At 43.4% G+C, this 24425-nt stretch overlaps 1 protein-coding gene across 3 annotated transcripts in view; it reads right to left on the minus strand.

The window, feature by feature from the left end:
* The window catches only part of DOK7 (docking protein 7), a 109358-nt gene that overhangs the window by 47707 nt on the left and 37226 nt on the right, over window positions 1–24425 (minus strand). For all 3 annotated transcript variants that reach the window (XM_066573344.1, XM_066573346.1, XM_066573345.1), the window contains exon 5: window positions 2013–2132. In XM_066573344.1, the coding sequence (XP_066429441.1) occupies window positions 2013–2132 (120 nt within the window). The remainder of the gene's footprint in view (window positions 1–2012; window positions 2133–24425) is intronic.

Here is a 24425-nt window from a genome sequence, read left to right on the forward strand (position 1 = left end):
ATAAGCAATGGAACAGCAAGTGATTTTTTTTTTCGCGCGCATTAAAAATGTGTGAAAAAACGTTCATGAATACGAAATTAGTCTGATATTGCTTTAGTCCGTGTAAATACAGCTTTACAGAATTGAGTGGAGGAATGATGTACATACTATAGAAGTAGCCTGTTAGGTTGTGCGTCTGGGACCTGTGGTTCTACAGGTTGCCATGAGCACAGCTTCACAGGTGAGGGTTAATTGAGCTGGCTGGGTGTGCTATTCTCCACCAGTCAATCCCCTCTGGTCTGCTGCATATAAAACCTGCATTTCTTGTTAGAAGATGCTGGTCATTTTAGTGCTTCACTCTGTTTTAAACCCACTCAGAGTTGGTGTTATGCATGCTTGTCAGAAGTGTCTCTCTCTCTCCTTCCCTTAGGATGGTCTGGACACCTGCTGTCCCTCCCCTTCTTCCATTCTGGGGTGCATGCATTGAGTAGTGTGTGGTTTGGTGACCATGCAGGTGCATGTGCCTGCAGGTTGCTCCCTATTCCAGGGCAGGTGCGGCCTTCAGGCGTCTGATGTCTTATGTGTGTGTCAAATAGGTGATGCCTGACACTAATCCCTGTATCTCAGCACAGTGTCTGACTCTCTTTCCCCTTTGATTGAGGACACTTGGACTAGCTATAGTTTGTTATCTGGATGCATGTGAGTTCTGGGTGGTGATTCTGTTCTATGTAGAATGCAAAACCTTGTGTATTGGTGTGAACAGTGACATGTGTGATATGTCTGTGCAAGTGGCCAGACATGTGCTCTATGTGCAGTCCTGTTCTATGAGGTTTACTTAAACATGTGTGTTGGTTTGAACAGCGACGTTTTTTGTATATGTGTGCAAGTGGCCAGACATGTGGTGTATGCGCAGTCCTGTTCTGTGCGGTATGCATGGCCTTGTGTGTTGGTGTGAACAGCGACTTCTTCTGCATGTCTGTGCGGGTGGCCAGACATGAGGTGTGAACTGTTATGTTCTGTGTTTTGTGTGTGTAAACAGTGTTATGTCCTGTGTTTGGTGCATCTCTCCAGGTTCCTAATCAGGGATAGCCAGGTCCCAGATGAAGACAGTGGGGCTGTCCTTATCAGAACAATCACCCTGTTTTTAGGCAGGGGTTCCCCAATTTCCCTGATTATTAAGGGACAGAAGTCCTTCCATTTTAGCCTGGAGAGGTGCAATTGGTCCTTGCAACACCATGAGAGATGTTTGCAGTTTTAAATAGGACACCATCTTGCATCCGTGTTTAGGCGTGGCGCTTTAGAGCACAGAGCAGACGTAACACAGCCCATACAGCAGTTATGGGTTTGGTCCATGAGAAGACAGGGCTAAAAGGGGTTAGAAAAGCATGGTGCTTTCTTCCAATAACAGTCTCATCACTCCTGTCCCCAAGTTGTGTCTCTTATTTTAACTTAGCTGTATTGAAGTGAAAGGGGCTAAGCTGTAATATCACACACAACCTGTGAATGGTGTGGTGCAGTATTTGGAAGAAAGCAGCCATGTTTTTTTTTTCTAATCTTGTGCAGCATTTCAACTGGATCAATACATATTCTCTTTCCTATTGGGTGTTGAAACTACACATGGTTTTCCTACCAAAAATATTAGGGGAAACAACCATGCAATAATATAATAATAATAATGTCCTCTCCTATAAGAGGACAAAAATCTCTTGGCCTTTCTGAGTGATGGTAGGAAGCAGGTTATAAAGGGCCTCATTTTGGATTTTGCTATGGAGCCCCCTCTTGTCTCTGTACATTATTAGATTAGGCATGTTGGATGGAGCAAGGACACAAATTTTCCCCTTTCACAGTTTAGAGATGGGAATTTTTCCAACAATGTTGAAAGAGCAATCTCAATTGTTCAGATACGAATGAGCGAAACATTTTTCACACCCATAAGGATCAGTTCCCTGGGCAATTCTATCCATTCAGTGATACAATGTAAATGAGCAAATTAGCCCAAAAGGATGTTACATTGTTGCATTTCTAATATTAACCTGGTAACACCGGGCGCAGACCGAATGGGCCTTTCGTTGGAGAGATGCCACGGACAATACAGTCAAATAGGAAACTGATCTGGTCACCTTCTGTACAGGAGAGAAAAAACACACCGGCCCCTGTGAAGAAAGTCCAGACAAATTTGATTAATAATTTCTTTAATTGGAGATGATCTACATATGATTAAAATATTAACCAAAACAACATAACTCTTTCTTGAGGAACAGTCCTATCTGTTGACCCAAATCCCTTTGTCTCTCTGAAATGTCCTTCTTTTAGAACCAACCATTCAATCTTCATTATTAAATATACTATAAAGCCCTGGAAAGGATCCATGTACCTCCAATCCACGTATTAGATCCCACCTTGTATGTTAGTATATTATCTCATAATTCATTCCTATATTCTTGTATGTTTTAACATTCAGTTGATTCTTGTGGTAATGCGGACATACATAAAAGAATAGATGATTCTTTATAGTTTGGGTTCATCCAACCTCTTAAAGTGCTTTAATTATCACATAGTGTTATGGCATTTGACTAGGATATACGATAACATGAAGATGTGTGGAGATCTGACCGCTAAGACTCTCAAGAAACCAAGAATAAAGGGAAACTGGGATGCAGCTGCTCAGGGATCTACAACACAGCTCTATTGAAGTGAAAAACTTTGAAGTTATAGGGTGTAGAGAAATTCCTCCATAAATTGGGATTGTCGCAAAGGGTTACAGTTGCACAATGTGCCTCATAGACTGAGTCGTGATGTGTCATCGGTTTAACAGGTTTCAAAATTGATTCTCTCTTCTATTGCTGCATTGTTCTTATTGCATCCCATGTCTTATGTACGATCTGTTTGATACGTTTTACATTGCACTGCATTATGTAAACTTACATGAATACTCTATAGCTGTGGCTTTCCCTACCACATTAATGATAATATGTGTGCCGGACGTAGGGGGTACATGACCAGGTCTGCAGATCCTCCAAGCAGTGTGTTGCGGATGTGCAGAGGAGCTGCTAGAACTTAGAATAGTTAGAGATTGCATTGGAACAAGGATGTTAAGTTGCACCCACTTGGTGGGCATGAACGGTTATAAAAGTTAGATGAGCTCGCAATGTAGAGTTTTTAGCACATGGGATATGACGCTAAGGAAATGGGCAACTGATTGTTGGCAAACAGTTTGCAATGACTGCAGACCAGCCAGGAATGGTGAGCAAGTGCTACTGTCAAGACTAAAGACGGTCCTGAGCGAGTAGAGTGGTCCCTCGTGTAGAGCAAGTAAATTTGGAGCTGATTGAGCTGTAAGCTACAGGAGATAAGCTAAATGGGACAGAGCTATAGGGACTATACCCATGAAGCAGATGGATATCACAGATGCTGATGCCATCACTGTGAAATACAAGGGAATCGTGCGGAGCTGAAGCTCTGTAACAGATTAAGACTGTGCGCCTCCTGATGGAGAAGTGTTACTTCAAATAAGCACTATGGGGGAATTTAACCCTTTCTAATCCACTGTCTGATGTTTGAAGACATTCTGATTGAAGGCTGTACAGCTCCGATGTTGGAAGACGTCCGGCAGGGTATTCTTACTGTATATTACTGGCCGCTCTGTTGTCGGGTGCCTCTCCAGCATGTCGCATACTGCAGTACTGGCTCTAGCTAGCAGATGCCACATTGTATAATGGTAGAAAGAGAAAGCCCCCTAGGAAAACTTGAATCCAAAATTGGATTGCAAAGGGTTAATAAGACCCGCGTTTCTTTTAACAATCTTTATATAATCTACGCTGCAGAAAGATGCTCCTGATTTATTAACAGTTGCACATCTCTTTATACATAAGGCGGATCTGGTACCAGCACCTAAAAAAAAAAACCTACACTAGCTATGAGCTGGAGTAGGCTTCTGGTATAATTCATACCAGTTTCTGGCATTAATTATATTTAAAGGTGTTTTTCAACCAACCAGCTGGTCTGGTACCCATCATCAGTGCCGCAATGCACAGGGTAAGGAGAAGCAGATTACTCTGACCCTGTATAATGGCCAGCGCTGGTAATTGTAGGCGTAGCTCCCATTAAAATCAATGACCTGCGTATAACGGGTGGGTGGTACATGCCTGTGTTACAGGTTACAAGATGGTGCGGTACTGACAGATGGAGATAGAGGCGGCACATATTTTTCAAAATAAACTTTACAGAGCCGGAACCAAGTTAACATATTTCCACTCCATAGGAGGGTTTGCATACTTTAACATTGCATAATAACTAGGCAACAAACTATTAAAATTAACTGCACTCAAGATATCTACCGCGACACAAAATATACTTTTTTATCAAACAGCGTCCATCGCCATTACATACATTGCCTTCACTCCTCCTTTAAAAACAGCAAGGCACATAACTTTTTCACATAAGTTTCCAGTATCACTTTAAGGCTGGGTTCACACTAGGCGGATTTTCCGCGGAAATTCCCTACGTAATTTCGCCGCAGCAAATCCGCCTGCAGCCGCTAATCCGGGGATTAGCCAGCCATGTGGACGAGATTTGCCGGCTGCAGGATGTTCATTTTTTTTTCTTCCGCTGCGGCCGCGCTCTCCTCTATGCCGCAATGAAAAAGCGAGTGGCCAGTCCACTTCAAAACCTAAGTGCCGTGGGTTTTAAAGCAGCGGATTCCCAGCAGAAATCTCGCGTTTTTTTGCTGTGGCCAAACCGCGAGATTTCCGCGGGGATTTGCCCAGTGTGAATTCAGCCTAATTGCGTCATAATCTTTACATACATCACCCTTAACCATAGGCCCTGACCTCAAACACTTGTAAGTGCGGTGTCAGTTCACTCAGAGCACGATACATTGTAGACGTCATTCATATCCAGAGGTCATCGCACACTACCGCTCTATAACATGTGCCTTAGTGCACCATTAAACCAACATCACATAAATATTCTAAACATCAGCATATCATATTTTACATTATGAATAGATCACACTACAACCATTAACCTTTGCAAGGCCTTGCTCCAACCCAAAACTATGGCACCATGCTAACAGTCCCCACAAGTCCTCATCCCCCACCCTGACCAGGGATTTTACATAATGCAGTCCCAGGGAACATAGTGCACTCGCGCTCTCTCACAACCGTTATTGCAGCTTGCTCTCTTGCTTCACACTTCAAGTGCATAATGTGTAGTAGCCTGAAGTATATATATATATCTGGCCCCTCCATAATTGTTCATATATGTGTCCCTAAATGTCTGTCATGTCTTTAATGTGGATGCACTGTGCAATTGTCTTGTCAGTGATTTATATGTATTGCACAGTTGCAGCGGGCAAGGGGTTAACGTCTAGGTCTGTCTGGAAAATGTAACAGTTTGTGTGTAGTCTATGTTGTCATGTGAGCATGAAAGATATATATGTTTGCAAGGTGTGCAAATGGATCAGTCTGTCTGTCTTTGGTCTTGCTAAGGAGAAAGTGGTGGAGTCTAGTCTGAGTGGGTGGGGAGTCAAGTCGGCTAGCAGATAAAGAGGGAGTCTACAAGTCTACCCGTGAGCAAGAGATACGCCCACCTAGGCCTATCCAATATGGAGGAAGCCAAGCGATATATCCATATGCTGTGAATGGAGAATACCCCGTTTACCCCCAGTTGGAATAGAGGTTGAAAGCTGCCATGGAAGGATTGAGAGAGTGCCTTGTCAGACAAGTAAACAGTGAGTGTTGGCCGGTAGAGAGAGTGAGAGAAGCCGTCCGGGAGAGTGATCCTACAGATAACGTGGACTGTATGGAGGAAACTGCTGCCGGTCACATGCTGTTCGTTGTGCGTATGACCGCTCAACCACTCACAGGCTTTAGAAAGCATTCTCTCACAACCACTGAAACCTGTAACTGGCTGAGCAGTCATATGCACAATGCCCGACCACCCACTAGTTCTTCTGGGTTCCGATCGGTGAGCACTGAGGGTGCAGTGCTGGACAGGGGGGCTACCAGAATAGGCGAGTACTTATTTTTTCTTCACTTTTTTGATTATAAGCCCCTACAATTTTTTTTATGACACGAAAAACCCCTTTAATGAGGAGACACACACATACTGGATCCAGCAGTGTTTTAGCCACTTTATGAAAAAAGATAGGTAATTGCTGCGGGAATCCCTCCTGCACACCTACTAGTCAGTGACTTATAAGCACGTGTCAGATCTGGTTTCCGCAGCAATTGTCTTTCTTCTTTTACTGAAAGTGGCTAAACTGCTGCTGAATTCAGTCAGTGTGTTGCCACTTCCCACAATGCTTTGGGCTGTCTGGCGCTATTGTCTAAAATGGAGTTGCTCCTGGTTACGTCCTACCTTTTGCAAATCCACTCTAGATAAATATTTCACTACCCAACTGACTAGAATGGAGTTGCTCCTGATAGATCCTACCACCAGTAATTCCATTGTAGTCAGCTCAATTGCAGAGTGTTTAGAGTGGAGCTGCTAAATGGAGGACCTGCCAGGAGTTACTCCATTATAGACGGAACCCAACACTGCCAGTGCTCCTTCTCAGTCGGCTTCCATGGCAGGTTATGCAGTGTGACTTCCTGGACGATATTAGCCCCATCCAGACTCCGAATCGTGTGGCATTAAAATGGCAAATTAATTGTAAATTAAGTGAAATGTAATAGAAGAACGGTACTCCCACTGATTTCAATGGGAGTGAATCTGGTGCTTCAACTTCCTGCCCTAACCACTGATGACAACGTCCAGCTACTGCACTGACCACAGGCCAGGCGATCGACTGATGAATGATGATCCTGAGCAGTGGGTCCAAAGGATAAGCCATTAGTTGAAATACCTGCAACACCCCTTTGAAGTATACTGGCCCTCCTATGGAGTGATCTGCAACCTGAGTAAACATTCCAGTTCACCAGGATGAGGGTGGCATGGCATTATTTGTGGCAAGACTGCATCACATTATGGTACCAAACTGTGGCCACAACAGTAAACTAGCGCTGCAGCCCATTCATTCTGTGGATCAGTAGCGTCCCCAGCAATCCATGAGTGATGGCATTTACTAATGGTCATATCTTAACCAAAAGACTAGCATCATAGGGTTCTTAGTGACGGAAAGTTCAGTTCAATAGAACAGCTATGATAATGAGTTTCAGGAAATGATGCTAGTGAGGCATATACTGAAACCTCTGACTTGGACGCCTTAAGAGCCCATCACTGCTCTCATGCCCCTTTCACAGGAAACTAAGATTTGGGTTTATGCCCTCACATTGGGAAATAAATAACGGTGGTGCCTTATCTTTGCTAAAGAAAACAGAGCCTTTGAGTGAAAAATGTATCTTTAAAGGGAGTTTCCAGGACTTAAAAATCAGTTAAAAAGGGCTTAAAATAAAAAAGTTGAATACTCACCTATCCCAGCAGTGTTCAGAAACGTGCCATTCTTTGTACATGGACCACTCAGCCAACAGCTATAGAAGAATCACCTCTGAAGCCTGAGCAGTCACATGCACAATGAATGGCACATAACCACCCGCTATTTCTTCCGTGTGTCGGGCACTGGGGCTGCAATCCTGGATGTTGAGTGGCCTGGATACGGGAGTATTCAATTTTTATTGACTTTTAATCCCTTTTAACTGTTTTGGGTTTTTTTCTGAATCCCGGAAAACTCCAGAGCTACTAGTTGGAAAAAGAGCTAGTCATCACCAGCTCCCCAGTAGGAAGACTTTGCCAAACAGCTCCTCGTATCTCCGGTTCCCTTGAGTGAGAAACAATAAGGGGATAATTTGATTAATTACTGTTCACCAGAATTTGTTCAGGTTTGGAGTGGTTAAGGCTTTCCAGAAAATGTAAACCCAACCGTGTAATTCATGGAGCCTGGTTGCAAGAGGGAATAGATGTTCCTCTCATTTACCTTCTAGGAGTCCTCTCCACTATTCAAGCTTCCATGCTTAAATAAAGTAACAAGCTTTGCCAACCGCATGACACGCCGGTATAATTAGCAATGTTTGTTACTGTGTTGTACATAGGTTAGATGACCGCAGCACATAATTCACAATTTCTATTTGTGTTTTATATGACCTAAATATGAATAGTGGTAACAACAACAAAACTGTAAAGGTATACACTAGCAACAACTAATGTTGCATTATCCGCTCGCCAGGGCGATTACACAGGACGCCTCATGGTCTAGAAGACACAGCATGTCTTATTTCGGGAACTTTTTCGCTCTCCTAGGGTAGTTTGACTTTGTGAAACAGTTCGTTATGTGTTCCAACAAACATTTTGTATTCTTATTAAGAAAGAATATTGAAAAAAAATGTTTTTATATACACTTTATGTGGTAATTATAGGATCTAGAGTTCATAGGAGGGTCCTTAGTAAAATAGTAATGAACAGCTACAAGTATATATTAAACATTTTGGTTGGAACAGAATAACCATCTGTTGTAAATATGATATAGGAAACTGAAGAATGTACAGTAGGCATTACATCCCTAAACATTAAAATAGAGGCAGCATCAAGCATGACTACATTTCACAATGTGCCTTAAAAACTGCCCTGAATCAACTTAATCCCTTAAGACTTTTTTGGAATATTTTTGGCTTTGGCCTGCTTACATTACCATAACATTTTATTTTTAAGGCTACATAGTTATTAGACTCCTTATTTTTTATGGGAATAGTTGATTTTGTAAATTATTTTTAGAGTAGTATGTGGTAGCAATTAATTAAAATAACTGACATTTTCTCCTTTTTTTCATTCTTCTCTACAGTGTTCATCGTTAAAATTAATAGGGGTAAAAGATTTATTGTATGGGTCATATGTGTTTTTCTAAAGTTCCTTTTTTCATTATTACATTTTATTAAGTTTAACCCTTTCCAATCCAATTTGTATCCTGGTTTTCCTAGGGGGCTTACTCTTTTTCTGCCATTATACAATGGCGCTATCTGCTGGCTAAAACCAGTACTGCATGAGGTGACATGTTGGATAGGCTCCGACAACAGAGCGGCTGGCAATATACTGTAAGAGAACCTAGACTAGTATCTTCCAACATCAGAGCTGTACAGCCTTAAATCATAATGTCTTCAGTGGATTGGAAACGGTTAAAGGGGTTGTCTCGCGGCAGCAAGTGGGTCTATACACTTCTGTATGGCCATATTAATGCACTTTGTAATATACATCGTGCATTAAATATGAGCCATACAGAAGTTATTCACTTACCTGCTCCGTTGCTAGCGTCCCCGTTGCCATGGTTCCGTCTAACTTCGGTGTCCTCTTGCTTTTTTAGACGCGCTTGCGCAGATGCATCTTCTCCCTTCGGCTGGTCTTGGAAGCATCGGCGTTTTGGCTCCGCCCCCTTGTACGCATCATCGCGTAGCTCCGCCCCCGTCACATGCCGATTCCAGCCAATCAGGAGGCTGGAACCGGCACACGTCATGGGGCGGAGCTACGCGATGATGCGTACAAGGGGGCGGAGCCAAAACGCCGATGCTTCCAAGACCAGCCGAAGAGAGAAGATGCATCTGCGCAAGCGCGTCTAAAAAAGCAAGAAGACACCGAAGTTAGACGGAACCATGGCAACGGGGACGCTAGCAACGGAGCAGGTAAGTGAATAACTTCTGTATGGCTCATATTTAATGCACGATGTATATTACAAAGTGCATTAATATGGCCATACAGAAGTGTATAGACCCACTTGCTGCCGCGAGACAACCCCTTTAAGGGTGCATTTACATAGGTGAATGCAATATCAGTCCAAGATACTCGGACCAATATTGCACTTGCAAACCTGTGATTTTCTGCAAGTGTGGTGCATCGCTGCACTTGCGATTTGCAACATTCAATATACACCATGAATAGAAGAGCGGTCCTATAAGGCTGGGTTTCCACATTATGGAAATCCCGCGGAAATCTCACAGCTTGGCCACACCAAAAAGCCGCAGCTTCAAAACCTGCTGCATTACACAGCTGGTTTTGGAGCAGTTCGGCCACCGATATTCCTTTGCGGCTTTCTCTTCCCATAGAGAGGAGTGAGGCTGCAACGGGGAAAAAAAAGAATTCACATGCTGCGGCTGTCAATTCAGCGCCGCATTGCCAGTTTTGCCAGGCTTTGCCGCAATGAATTGGCCACCCCGTGTGGACGAGATTTTGCAAAATTGCATCCACATGGCTGGCTAATCCCAGGATTAGGAGCCACGGGCGGATTTGCTGCACAGAATTTCTGCGCCAAATCCGTCCCATGTGAAGCCACAGTTGAGCGTCATTCAAGATATAACTACAAAGACACACATATAATAATAGAACATATTCAGTCACTACAAGAAATACGGGCAAGGCCAAGCATCAAGCACCTATGTTGTGGGAAAACTATGGAAAACAAGTGGAAAGGTAGCAAGAGAATCCAGAAACATAAAAACAGCAGAAAAAGTGAAACAAGAAATGAAATTTTAAAAAAGCTGATGGGGTGGGGGAGGAGCCAGATGGGAGGGGGAAAGGGACCTGCTGTATGCCACGCCACTTACAATGCATACCCATTTCTGAAAACAATCCATCCAGCCTGGGTACGGGTGATTTTTTCTTAAGTTCCTAAATAGGGATGAGCGAACGTGTCCGTTACGGACACATCCGCACCCGGACACCGGCTTTGCCGAACACTGCAGTGTTCGCGCGTAAGTGTCCGGGTGCCGCCGGGGGGCGGGGAGATGCGCGGCGGCGCGGGCGGCAGTAGCGGGGAACAGGGGGGAGCCCTCTCTCTCTCCCTCTCCCCCCCACTCCCCGCCGCACCCCCCCGCGCTGCCACGGCGGCCCCCGAACTTTTTCGCCCGAACACTGAAGTGTTCGCAAAGTTCGGTGTTCGGGCGAAAAAGGGGTGGAGCCGAACGTGTTCGCTCATCTCTATTCCTAAACTATGTACCAAGATATGTTTCATTCTCATGAGATAATTCACTTTAACCCCTAGTGATATCAATCAGTTATTGATGGCGGCACACAAGATTTCCTGATTAAGGCAGCAATTGGAAAGAATCTAAAAAGACCTTTTTTCAAGGTGAAAAATGAGCCAGGGATCCTGGACAGAAGTCTAAGGATATGGTGACACTGGCAAAGAAGTACCAGAGAGTTTATTAAGAAGCTGAAAAATTCTTGTCCAGAAATGTAGAACCACATTGTACTCCCACTAAATGTGGAGCACTGTTCCAGGGGCATCCATGCACTGCCAATATTGATCTGGCACAGAGGAGAATATCCCATGGAGCAAGGTGGGAAACCAATACCACCACGTTAAGCTGTTATAATTCTTCTCCTGTGTAAAACAGGCCAAAGGTATTTTGTGTGGTAACATGAAAGCTTTCTGCCAATCCACTTCTGAGAGAACTGTAAATTAAGCTCAGCTTCGAAGGACCTAATATATGACAAATCTAGAGGAGGAGGAAGTCTGTAGAAAGCTATACATCGGAGACAGTAACCGGAAGGGAGGCGAGGTTTGTATTAAGAAGGCTTCCAAAGGTGTTACGTCTAACAGAAGTAGACAACATCACTCAAAGTTGGTGATGTAGGACTATAATTGAAGATATGAAAGCCAAAACAATGGCCTCTCCAGACGGGAGGATGCTAATAAGGGCAGATTCAGAGAGATTATCAATGCTGAACAGCTATGCTCAGAAAGGGACCAAATCAAGAGATAGCCCCCACTGCTGGTGAAAAACTGGGGTTATCAAATAAAGGTGTAAGTGGCCCCAGACTGTGTGATAGTCACAGGGGCATTTGACTGCCTCAGGATCAGCTGGCAACTGGCTGCAGTGATCATATGTCTCTGTGACGGAACGTCATACCTGGAGCCAAAGGGAGTACAGTAGGGAATCAAGCACCATTAAAATAGGAGCTTTTGGGGATCAGATGAGGTAAGTATTAATTTTTTGTGTTTTTATACTGTGCTAAGCAGATTTCAATACAAATTTTCTTTCCAGATTACCCCTTTAACTATTTTTAAGCATAATGTACTGTCATATGTCTATTTGACACCCAGCATGCGGGTTAAATACTCAACTAGTACACTTTTAAATACATATCTGGATACACCCCTAGAATTGCATCAATCATAATGCTACATCCCAAAAGAAGTCTATATTAACCCATTAACTAGAACTTCTTTACCTAAGAGCTCGTTACGAAGAGAGCTGTGGGCACGCATTAGAGGTACACACAGAAAGCGCTTCTATAGGAACCCGTGGGTTCCTATAGTAGTGTTCACATGAACAATTGTTAGACGCGGTGAATTAGCGCATGTAACAAAGATAAGACATGCGAGTGCAAACTCGCATGTCAGCTCCGAGGTGCACGCTAAGATAGGACCTGTCCTACCATTGCTGCGTGCTTTCCATACACTCCTATGGGAGCTGTAAAGCACACATATCGCACCTCGAATCGTGTGAATAGGCTACTTCAAAGTAGTTTGAATTAACCCGCTCACTCGATATTTAGAGCAGTATAGCCACGAGCTACGGACAGCGCTCGTGCAAAATAGCCCTTAAGAAGAAACAATCCTCAGCTAGTCGGTGGGTTCCTTCCCAGTCTATAAACCTGGTCTTATGCTATGAAATGTACTATATGGCCATTGTAATATGCCTATGAATTACTTTCCAGTGGGGCTGAGACCTCAAAACTAAAGAAATTACATCACCAACAACTTGATGATCTTGCAAGATTTTGGTGCAAACCTGCTGACCAAGATCACCGCCATAACAAAGAGAACAAAGAAAACGGATAAAATTCTCTGATATATAGAGCTCTGCAAAGACCTATTACAACTAGGGATGAGCGAGTATACTCGCTAAGGCACTACACGCTCGAGTAATGTGCCTTAGCCGAGTATCTCCCTGCTCGTCCCCTGAAGGTTCGGGGGCCACCGCAGCTGACAGGTGAGTTGCGGCAGGGAGCAGGGGAGAGCGGGCGGGAAAGAGGGAGAGAGAGATCTCCCCTCCGTTCCTCCCCGCTCTCCCCTGCGGCGGCACCTGAATCTTTCGGGACGAGCGGGGAGATACTCATCTAAAGCACATTACTCGAGCGAGTAGTGCCTTAGCGAGTATACTCGCTCATCCCTAATTACAACCCTTTACTAGTGATGAGCGAACTTTTCAAAAATTCAGTTTGGTAAATCTGGGCAAAAAATTTGGTTCAGTCTAGAGATGAGCGAACACGTTCGGCTCCGCCCCTTTTTCGCCCGAACACCGAACTTTGCGAACACTTCAGTGTTCGGGCGAAAAAGTTCGGGGGCCGCCGTGGCAGCGCGGGGGGGTGCGGCGGGGAGTGGGGGGGAGAGGGAGAGAGAGAGGGCTCCCCCCTGTTCCCCGCTACTGCCGCCCGCGCCGCCGCGCATCTCCCCGCCCCCCGGCGGCACCCGGACACTTACGCGCGAACACTGCAGTGTTCGGCAAAGCCGGTGTCCGGGTGCGGATGTGTCCGTAACGGACACGTTCGCTCATCCCTAGTTCAGTCCAAATTAGTTTGAATCGAAATGGAACTTCACCAATACCCCTAAACAAGAACAAACATACAGAAGAGAAACACAAGGGGTTAGACAGAGAAGAGCAGGGAAGCAGGATAAAAGAGCTCAGTGTACCTAAGAGCCACTATTTGAACAATGGGCTACTAAAACTGGCCATCCCTTGAACCAGGGCTGTATTTTTAGTGTTGTCAAATTTGACAATAGTTAAATTCCCCCGTTTACTAAGGATCCCCTTGAAAAGGAACTTCAAGAGCACACTAAAATTGCTCAGTATTATTTACCATGTATACTGGTATCATGTGAGATTGAAGTCCAATATAATGTGGGAACGTAAAGACATATTCTGGTCATGTAAAGTTGCTGTCCATTGAATGACAATCAAAAGTTATTAAAGTTTGCAATGTGGTTCTGCTTTGAATCTTGTGTCTGCAGCTCTAAAACCCAATACCAACTAGTAGTACTTCAGAAGTGTTTATTCCCAGGTTGTCTCTGGATAAGACCCGCAGACATTCCAGTGCTACAGGTCGGGATTGCTCAGTAGGAACAACCAGGGAAGGATGATTTTCTCTTCAGCTTTCTATATACAAATATTACGTTGAAACTTTTTACAACAAAGGAAAGTTTGGATTTGTTATTGAGATCAAGGAGCAATCAGACCCTGACCAATGATAACATGATCGCCTGTGCTAGGAAGATACCATTTTTGTCTATGATGGAAAACTCCCCAAACTTTGCAACCCAGTGGTTCTTTACAAAGGCATGCTTGCAAAACTCTTCTGCATATGGAAAGAAGCAAGCTAGAGTGAGCAAATATTATAGAGTTGCTACAGTAAGTTTCCGCAATGCATAACTAGATGTTATTTGGCACAGGTCATTTTAATATCATATTGTGTTACCACAATACCAGGCTGTAAATTAAAACATTTGTCAGCTCGCATTTTTTCTCTCATTCTATGTATTTTCACAGAAATACACTAAATATAATTGTATTTGTTAAAAAAAAGTTCAATAGAGTATATAGTAATGGTTGTAAATATAGGGGTCAAGCATGTACTAATTGTTCCATTTATAGAGGTGTAGTAAAGCTGGAGCTGGTGGGACATGCATGCAGTCAGGGCTGCTATTCTAGGCCCCATAGAGTTAGATGGCTAAGGCCCATTGAACTCTCTACCACATCCTTCTACATCTTGGACCTCTATAATATGCAGTTGATGAGCATCTGAAGGAGTATGTTGAAAGGATAACATGATCATAACACAGCATAACTATCATGTTATTCCCCTTCTATGCAGGGCTATTCTGGTAGGAAGAGAAGAGGGAATAATCTGATCTTTATGCACCCTCTCAGGCTCATATCATAAATTTACACCCTCTTAGGCTGATATCATAAATTTGCAGGTCCTTGGAGAAGAGGATAGAAGATTAACTGGGTGTGGTGAAATCAATGGTCCTCGTGGATGCATATTATTGCTTATTAAATAGAACTGAAATGTCACTGTTAGAACCCCATAGAGTGAATCTCAGAAATGGGTGGCATTTAACAGGCTAGTGTGGCCTCCTTCTTTGGATTAATTAGCTCGGGCTTCAGATTAGAATACCATGTATGCTTCCCTAATGACGGCCATGCGTTCATCCGAAGTTCTGATGTCTAGAAGGCAGAAACTGGGTGAAACCTTATATACACAGTGCTTAATTTTGAGAGACAATTTGTAACAAAAAATAGAAAGTTTAAAAAAGTAATAAAGAAAGAAAAAAAACTATGAAAACAATTGAAATAGCCCATAACCCATATAAAAATTTCTACAAAAAAGTCTGATCATTAAAGGCATTGTGCCAAGATAGGCTTTTATCAACTATTCATAGGACAGGTGATAAATAATTGATTGGGGGGATCTGACATCGCTGAGGGTGAGAGAATCATCCCTGCAGTGACAGAAGACGGGGACAGGGCATGTTTTTATGGCTGCTAGTCAATTTTGGGTGCTTTGGATACTTAATGGTCTTGCTCATGATTTACAAGATTATAGCGTTGAGTTTTTGGAGTTCTCCAAAGCCTATTTAGGCAATCTAAAACATTTGGCTCCCGTGGAGCCAATATGCTCATCTACAGTTGCCAATTTAATCTCCGACAGGGTAATAATGTTACTTGATTTTATTTTATCTCCTTTGGTCTTGGGCATCGAATTGGCAAGGCTCCCTTTTTTTCTCCCTTACTCCCCCACCCCTTGCTCTTCTTTTTTCTAGTGTCCCATTAGCTATCAAGTTGCAACTTTCAACATTGACTTTGTCACCTTTGCTCTAATTATCATAATAGATCAGTAATGCTGAGGTCAACTACTTTATATTGCTATGGTTTATTACTAGAGTTGAGCGAACATACTCTGGCGAGCTTGATGCTCGTTCGAGTATTAGCGTACTCGATGGTGCTCGCTACTCAAACGAGCATCAAATTACATTCGATCCCACCCCAGCTATTGGCTCCTCCCCGCTGTAACGTGCCTGTTTTGGCCCCTCCCTGCTGCGACGCAGCGCGCGTCATTTGAATATTTTTGGTCTGGCAGGAAGGGGAAGGAGGAGAGGGAAAGGGAGAGGAAGAGAGAGAGAGAAACACAAACCATGAAAAAAACTAAACAAAAGCTCGGGACCATGCGTTCCACATACAAAAATGTTCGAGTCTCCCATTGTAGTCAATGGGGTTCGCTACTCGAGTAGAGCTCTCGAATTTTACGAAAAGCTCGACTCGAATAACGTGGACCCGAGCATTTGGGTGCTCGCTCATCTCTATTTATTACCATTGATTTCTATATGAACTTGTATTCACTTTGAAACCGCCTTCACATTTGTATTTTTGAAACTGTTCAATAAAAAATTATTGATCAAGGAGAGGGGGACACGGGAACCCTGCTCTCAGAATCAGTGGAGGGTCTCAGCAAGGAGTCTTCCACCGAACAGACTCTTATTACCTATCCAATGGATAACTGATAAATTTCTATCTTGGTATAACCTTTTCATTCCAAAAATATATATGTGCTGCATTAATATTGTGAAAACATATAAACATTATTATATAATGTTTGTAATTGCCAGCGAAGAGTCACTAGATTTGTGTTTTAACAACTAGATCCATATGATGCCCGAAATAGAACACAATTCCACGCACCCAATCATATGATGACCATGAGCACTTGCCAAGAAGAAGCAAAACAATACAGAGCTATGTGCAACACAGAGCCAAAAAAACAGACATATGTGGTCCCTCTCAGTAGCTACTGAGAACGTCTGGATTGTTTCTGGATACCACTAGCTGAATAAGGCGGACTCTACACTAGCTGAATAATGCGGACACTCAAAGACAATGTAGAGGGGACAATGACTTCAGAAACCACCAGGATCGCTTACTGGAGACATTCTCTTTCGGGATTCCCCAACATTTTTTGTTCTCTACTCTTGTGCTAAGTGACGATACCAGTTGTCAGACAGATATTCACAGGTTATAAGATCCAATGCTGGCTCCTCATGCTTTGGTTTACAGCGTGGTGGCGAGCTCTGGAAATAGGCCCAGAACATCTTAGTCCAAGCTGTGACGAAGAACCTCAACAGTTGTCTGACGTGGAAGATGAGGAATTTGTGAATCGGGTTTCATGAATCAGTCATTAGATAGATTTATGCTATCTCTAAGTGAGCAATTCCCAGAAACACGTTGTCAGTGTCATGCAATGACTTCCATTGGGTTAAAAGGGCTTGTGTCTTACCAGGCAATTTGCAGATAGTCAGGAGTCTTGGGCAGTGAAATTGAGAACCTACATTTCTAAAGTGAACACTATCGAGCAAAAAATATGTGGACACCTGATCATCACACCTACTGTGTATGAGCTTGTTAAACATCATATTCCAAAACCATGGGTGTCAATATAAAGCTGGGCCCTGTTTTACAGCTGTGACAACCTCCACTTAACTGTGAAGACTTTTCACAAGATTTTGGAGTGTGTCTGTGTGATTCTGGGTTGGGAGGGGTATCATCTTTCCTTCGGAGAACACCTAGAAGGTGAGTAAGAAGACTTATAAGGCCATGCATGCTCCTCTGGGAAATATATGCAAATAAGGAAGTTGAAACAATACCTCTGTAGCACCACATATTGGATGGCAGCATTTCTTCAAATCAATTTCCGACCCTTTATACTGGTCTTTATAACAGTGATTGAGATGTGGGAATCTGCGCACGTTCATCCATAAGATCATTTTTGTAAGGTCAGGCACAGATGCTGAACATGAAGGTTTGGTTCACAACAAGAGTTTCAGTTCATCCCAAAAGTGTTGGATGGAGTTGAAATCAGAGCTTTGCACAGCCACTTAAATTGCTCCACATCAAACACATCATGCCATGCATTTATGAACCTTGTTTTGTGCACTTGAGTACAGACATGCTGGAGCTGGAGAGAGCCTTCCCAAACTAACAATTGTATAAAATGTCTTTGTATGCTATAGCACCAATACTGGAAAAAGAGGCCTAGCAAAAAAACTCTGGTAAGCCGTCCCATACCTTGATTTCTCCTCTGCCAAATTTTACCATAGGCACTATGCATTGCAGTAGGTAGTGTTCTCTGGTCATACGCCCAAAACTTAGACTGTTAGATAATGAAATGTGATTAATCACATTTCCTAATCTAAGTTTTTCCCATTAACCCCTTTTCTACATATTCCCTGACCATCTTCATCCCACGTATACCCCACACCCCATACACCCTAATGCACTTTCTATCTGTATGTGGCAGGCATCGTATGGAGCAAGAAGGTTAGCGGGCAGCTCCCCTGCACTCCGTGTTATGGACCCAACGGGCTACCGGGACCAAGCAGGCCCTATGGGCAGGAAACAAGTGACACAGATTCCTTACACCTCAGAGAGGAGAGGGCTCATTCAGAGACTTTTCTCCCTGATAGCTGTTTAGAATCGGCTGACATCTGGCCAGGACATCACTCACCGGGTGTGCGAGTATAAGGACTTCTCTACTTTAACTTCTGATAATTAGCAAGGCTGTGCTAGGTTAGGAAAAGCCTTTTGGATCAGAGTTATCAAAAAGAAAACCAGAACTCCAGTCAGGTATAGCCTTATTGTTGTTGTTGTATAGACTTTAACCAACTATGGCTTTACGTTGTTGCTGATGGAATATCTTTGATGCCACCAGTTCTGGATTGTTAAACCCATTGTGCAGCCTAATATCATTTATGGAGGAATGAACAAAAAGTATCTCAAGCGCTCTGAAAGAACATTCGGGTCTAAATATAAATGCAGGAGATTCCTGCTAAATTTATTAATAAATAAATAAAACCATGGCACAGGAAAAATGCCTATGGCTAATCTTACAGAAATATACAGATATGCAACGCGTTTCGTCGCCCCTGTGGCGACTTTCTCAAGCATAAAGATAACACTCACAAATAGCCATATATATACATAAAATCAAACACTTACATTTAAAAATTAACCAATCCTGGTGCCTCTATCCATAACCTTCAGAGCGTCCTTGTAGCAAAGGGCGCGCTGAAAATTGCCGCCCTGCACGGTCCATAGGACTTCCGGGTTGCGGCTGCTTCATGGCAAACGTCATGACGCCTGAAGCGTCATGACTGACGTCCAATACATATACATGGGCTAGTCAACCCACGGGACTCCATACGGAGGTGTGATGCACTGACGTACTTACTTCCTCGGTCATGTGACCGCACCTAGAATGTATCAGTTGCTATAGTTACCTACCCCGTGACCAGTCACAAGCGACGTACCGGGAATGTACCTAGACTAGTGAATCCACGGAACTCCCTGTGGTGATGTGATGCAATGACGTCCTGGCGTCCTCGGTCATGTGACCGCACCTGAAGTGTATCTGTTACTATAGCTACATAGCCCGTGCCTGGTTACAAAGCATATTTATACATAGAAGGCAAAAAACCCTCCGTAACTCATTTTTGCCAATGTAAGGGCACATATACTAATATATTCCACCCAATTTTGAAAAGTTCCTATATCTCCACAGACCTACTATAAATTACACCTAATCCATTCTTCTCCCTTGGATTAGGTGTAATTTATAGTAGGTCTGTGGAGATATAGGAACTTTTCAAAATTGGGTGGAATATATTAGTATATGTGCCCTTACATTGGCAAAAATGAGTTACGGAGGGTTTTTTGCCTTCTATGTATAAATATGCTTTGTAACCAGGCACGGGCTATGTAGCTATAGTAACAGATACACTTCAGGTGCGGTCACATGACCGAGGACGCCAGGACGTCATTGCATCACATCACCACAGGGAGTTCCGTGGATTCACTAGTCTAGGTACATTCCCGGTACGTCGCTTGTGACTGGTCACGGGGTAGGTAACTATAGCAACTGATACATTCTAGGTGCGGTCACATGACCGAGGAAGTAAGTACGTCAGTGCATCACACCTCCGTATGGAGTCCCGTGGGTTGACTAGCCCATGTATATGTATTGGACGTCAGTCATGACGCTTCAGGCGTCATGACGTTTGCCATGAAGCAGCCGCAACCCGGAAGTCCTATGGACCGTGCAGGGCGGCAATTTTCAGCGCGCCCTTTGCTACAAGGACGCTCTGAAGGTTATGGATAGAGGCACCAGGATTGGTTAATTTTTAAATGTAAGTGTTTGATTTTATGTATATATATGGCTATTTGTGAGTGTTATCTTTATGCTTGAGAAAGTCGCCACAGGGGCGACGAAACGCGTTGCATATCTGTATATTTCTGTAAGATTAGCCATAGGCATTTTTCCTGTGCCATGGTTTTATTTATTTATTAATAAATTTAGCAGGAATCTCCTGCATTTATATTTAGACCCGAATGTTCTTTCAGAGCGCTTGAGATACTTTTTGTTCATTCCTCCATTTGCATTCCTTGTTAAGGAGTTGCATCCCCTGGTTTTTTGGGGATACAACAAGCTCGAGCACGCTCCTCCTCGTTTTACGGGGGGTCATTGAAGGAATACACTCACCAGTTCATTGACTTCTACCGACATTCGCCGGTTGAGTGTATGTGCCAACCAGGACTTGGAGGTGTGGAGTGGAAGGGTCTGCCATTCAGGGGTAGTACCCTCTACTCACACCGGGTAAGTCACCTCTAATTTTTATTACACGAAATTGTGTCTTCTGGATATTTGCAAGAGGAGCGCTGTCCTCACTGTTTTTCTATTCTAATATCATTTATAGTCCCTGTTATTAAAAGTTGTAAGCAGCAAATATATCTGGCAACCATCAGTATACTGAGTATCCCTGACGTTCCTGGCTGCGTATCATGTCCCAGGTACAGTATAAGGAAACTAACACCGACCCCAGCCCATATTATGGGGGCCAGACCACGGACATGAGGCGTTAATGACTCTAGTTCCTGATATGTCCGAAAAGGCCAAAATTGACCCTATGGAGGACACCTGCTGCAGCACAGACTGAAGCAATCACCATAATGCCAGTTTTCAAGTGACCAGTAAAACCAGAGGGTGCTCTGGTGGAGAGGGTGTGACTCCTACCTCAATTGTGGCCCGATCCTCTAACAGTGACATATCTATAGGGATCACTAGGGTCGCAATCGCGACCCGCCCCTAAGCCCATGCAAGAGCAAGTAACGTATTGTGTGACAAGGGATAGAAGAGGGGCCAGGCATGAAGGGACATCCCATATGATGAGGGAGGGAGGAAGGGGACGGGACACAAAAGCAGTATTCTAAATGACAAAGGGGCTGATGGGGCATCCTGTGTAATAAGGAGAATGGAGAAAACTACTTGAGGTATTCTGTGTAATTTGGGAAGGGGAATGACAGAACTGTAAGGGTGCGTTCACAGTGGAATTTTCCATACAGAATCCACCTGGAAAATCAGGACATGTCACTTCTTCAGATGTTTCCACATGGAAGCGCTTGAAAATTTTGCACGTGGATTTAGCCCTATCAGTGGGCAAGATCCACATGCAGAATTTCCGACATTTTCTGTGTGGATTCGCAAGTGAGATGTAGTGGTTTTGCAAGTGGATACTGTGTGAAGCCTTGATGTGTTAGCATAATAATATATACAATTGAGATAACATATAATAATAATAATTATGCCTCTAATGTGTGTATGGATAATATATTTCTATGGGGGAAGCAAAGCATATGTCTTGTGGCTGGTGCCTGGGAAAAGCCCTTGACTGCTGATGCAGCATCGATGGGTCACTTAAAAGTCCAGCAATGCAACTAAAAGTGATGGACGAGTTACAGCCATGAAGTGGAGTTGGGGGGACCCAAGCTGCTGTCTCACACCCGCACCCATGGGCCTTTAGCTATGCCCCTGCCTTCATATACTGTCTAATTAGTTTAAAAGTTGGCTGGACTATTGTAAAGAACAAGCACTTGTATCTCTTGTGTAACTTATTTCCTCATGGATTGTAAGGTCCTGTGAGTATTTATTGGGTTAATAATATATGCAATATCCTGTTTTGTGTGTTCATGTTCCCTCTGATTTTGCTGTAGAGTATGTTGACACTATATAAATAATTAAAGATGATTATTACTATTATCACTCTAAAGAACACAGTTTCACTGTTCCAGGGTCCGGTGCCAGCATGCTTTACACCCCTCCAGTTGATGCTTTGCATTGAGCATAGTGACCTTAGTGCAGCTGCTCAACCATGGAAACCCATTTCAAAAGCTCCAGATGCACAATTCTTGCACTGAAGTCACTTCCATAGGCAATTTGGAATGTTTTATTGAGTGATACAACAGAGGAGAGGAGATTATTACGTGTCTGACACTTCAGTGCTTGGCTGCCCTCCTCTGTGAGTTTGCCTGGTCCACCACTCTGTGGATGAGCAGTTGTGCATAGAATTTGTATATTTGTTCAGTGGTGGGTTTGGGTCTCCTCCAGGTTTTCCAATTTCTGGCCTCATCCACACAAATGGGATGTCCTAGTGCTTTCTGATGCAAGTTGCGCCCAACTTTTAAATCACCCATGTACATGTACCTTTAAGTCTCTATTCACACTGGCATTTTTTTTTGCCTTTACCACCAGGATCAGTTTTTGCTATCAAAAATGTAAAAAACAGTGATGGAAATCCACTGGATCCTATTGCAAATCAATCAGGATTTGTTTGGATCTATTTGTAAATGAATCTGTCAAAACTATCATGGCTCTATTATGAAAGTAAGATTTGACGTTTTCACTGAGGTTTGATTACTTGAAAATACAGGTCCAAAGCCTGAGGCTGCACTACTGAGGTATTCTAATGACAACCTTTTCTTTTCTGATTTTTGTACAGCACTGTTGTGGTGGCCTTGAATGAGCTAATATAGCCATTAGTGTCAGTGTTCACGCATATACAAATATTTCCTAATATTCAAAGCACTAATGATGTTAGTATTTATGTAAATGGTGTACAGGAAGAAAGCCTGAGACTGCCCTTGCAAGAGGGTTGAAGGGTCCCCCATAATAATGTTATTTTATTAGTTATGCGACTGCTTTAATAATTTTGTTGGATTGTTAAAGCCCATTTACACGGACTGATGATCGCTCAAAAATCACTCAAAGGACAGTTTGAGTGACAGTTTTGGGCGATCATCTTTGCATAACTCTGAGTAGCTAATTAGCTACTTACGAGTTATGCAGGTGGAGTGGGATAGTGAATATGCCAACAGCTGCATTGTTCTTGGCGCTTTCAGCTGGTGTCCCGCTGAGAACTGCCATCAGGATACCAGCTGAAAGAATACTATCAGCGTCGCCCGCTGAAAAGGCTCATCGCTAATTTCTATCTTGCTAGAAATGATCGATGAACGAACAGTGCATAATGGTTCACGCGTTTAGACGCAACGATTATCGCTCAAAAGATGGCTTTTGAGTGATTTTTAAGTGATAATTGTTGTGTCTTAATGGGCCTTTAGGTCGCTGCTGTGGGATGAGCCAGGCATGCTGGATAATGTCTCATTAAGTGATAGAGCCTGACTGTAAATTTTGTCTTTGTGCTCTGCCAGAAGGCGGTGTAGTGTGTTGCAGCATTGTTTGTGAGAGGCTCTCTGGAAGGCCTGAGCTTTTGCTACATGCTTCTTCGGGCCTTCGTGAGCCTACAAGCACTTAACCCTAAGTGCTCCCTGGGTAACTTGAGTTCAGGCATCTGAAGAAAAACACTAGAACCTTTTTTGGGCAAGCTGCATCTTGTCTCTCATCTGCTCTAGGAGAGAAACTAGGCTGCCAATGCCATCGGTCCTGTACTACCACGATACAGAGCACCAAGAGACTGTTACCATTCATCACATAGAATGATAGAATGGTAGAGTTGGAAGGGACCTCCAGGGTCATCGGGTCCAACCCCCTGCTCAGTGCAGGATCACTAAGTCATCCCAGACAGCTGTCTGTCCAGCCTTTGTTTAAACACTTCCATTGAAGGAGAACTCACCACCTCCCATGGTAACCTGTTCCACTCATCCCTACTGGTGGTCTGTAAAAATAAACCGTTGGTATTGTTTCAAGCAAAAAATATGGTGTGGCTTGTTTGTCAGATCCCCCCTCTTTATCGCTTGAGAGGTTGGCCCTATGATAGGGCATTTGAACAACGCTTTCCGGTGCCAGATCAGAAATGAAAGAGAAAGGACTATGCCTTGCTATCCCCTACAGTAAGTCTAGATAAGCTGCTGAGGGACCCCATGAATTATTGAGAGACTCTGTTGACAATGTGTCTTTTTTGATTTTTGTAAGGCGCAATGTTATCATGAGGATCTTTTATGGAATCAAATTATCATCTACATTAATACTTATATTGCTGGATAGAGTAATGGCAAAATATGTATCTATGTGAACATTGGTGTGTATGGTGATATTTCTAGACTCAACATTATCTTTTTGATAAGTAAGGCTGCAATGTAACTAGCTCACAGCCTATTAGTCTTCTGTAACAATTAAAA

Source organism: Eleutherodactylus coqui, chromosome 7 (genome assembly GCF_035609145.1).
Source record: "Eleutherodactylus coqui strain aEleCoq1 chromosome 7, aEleCoq1.hap1, whole genome shotgun sequence".
Classification (NCBI taxonomy): Eukaryota; Metazoa; Chordata; class Amphibia; order Anura; family Eleutherodactylidae; genus Eleutherodactylus; species Eleutherodactylus coqui.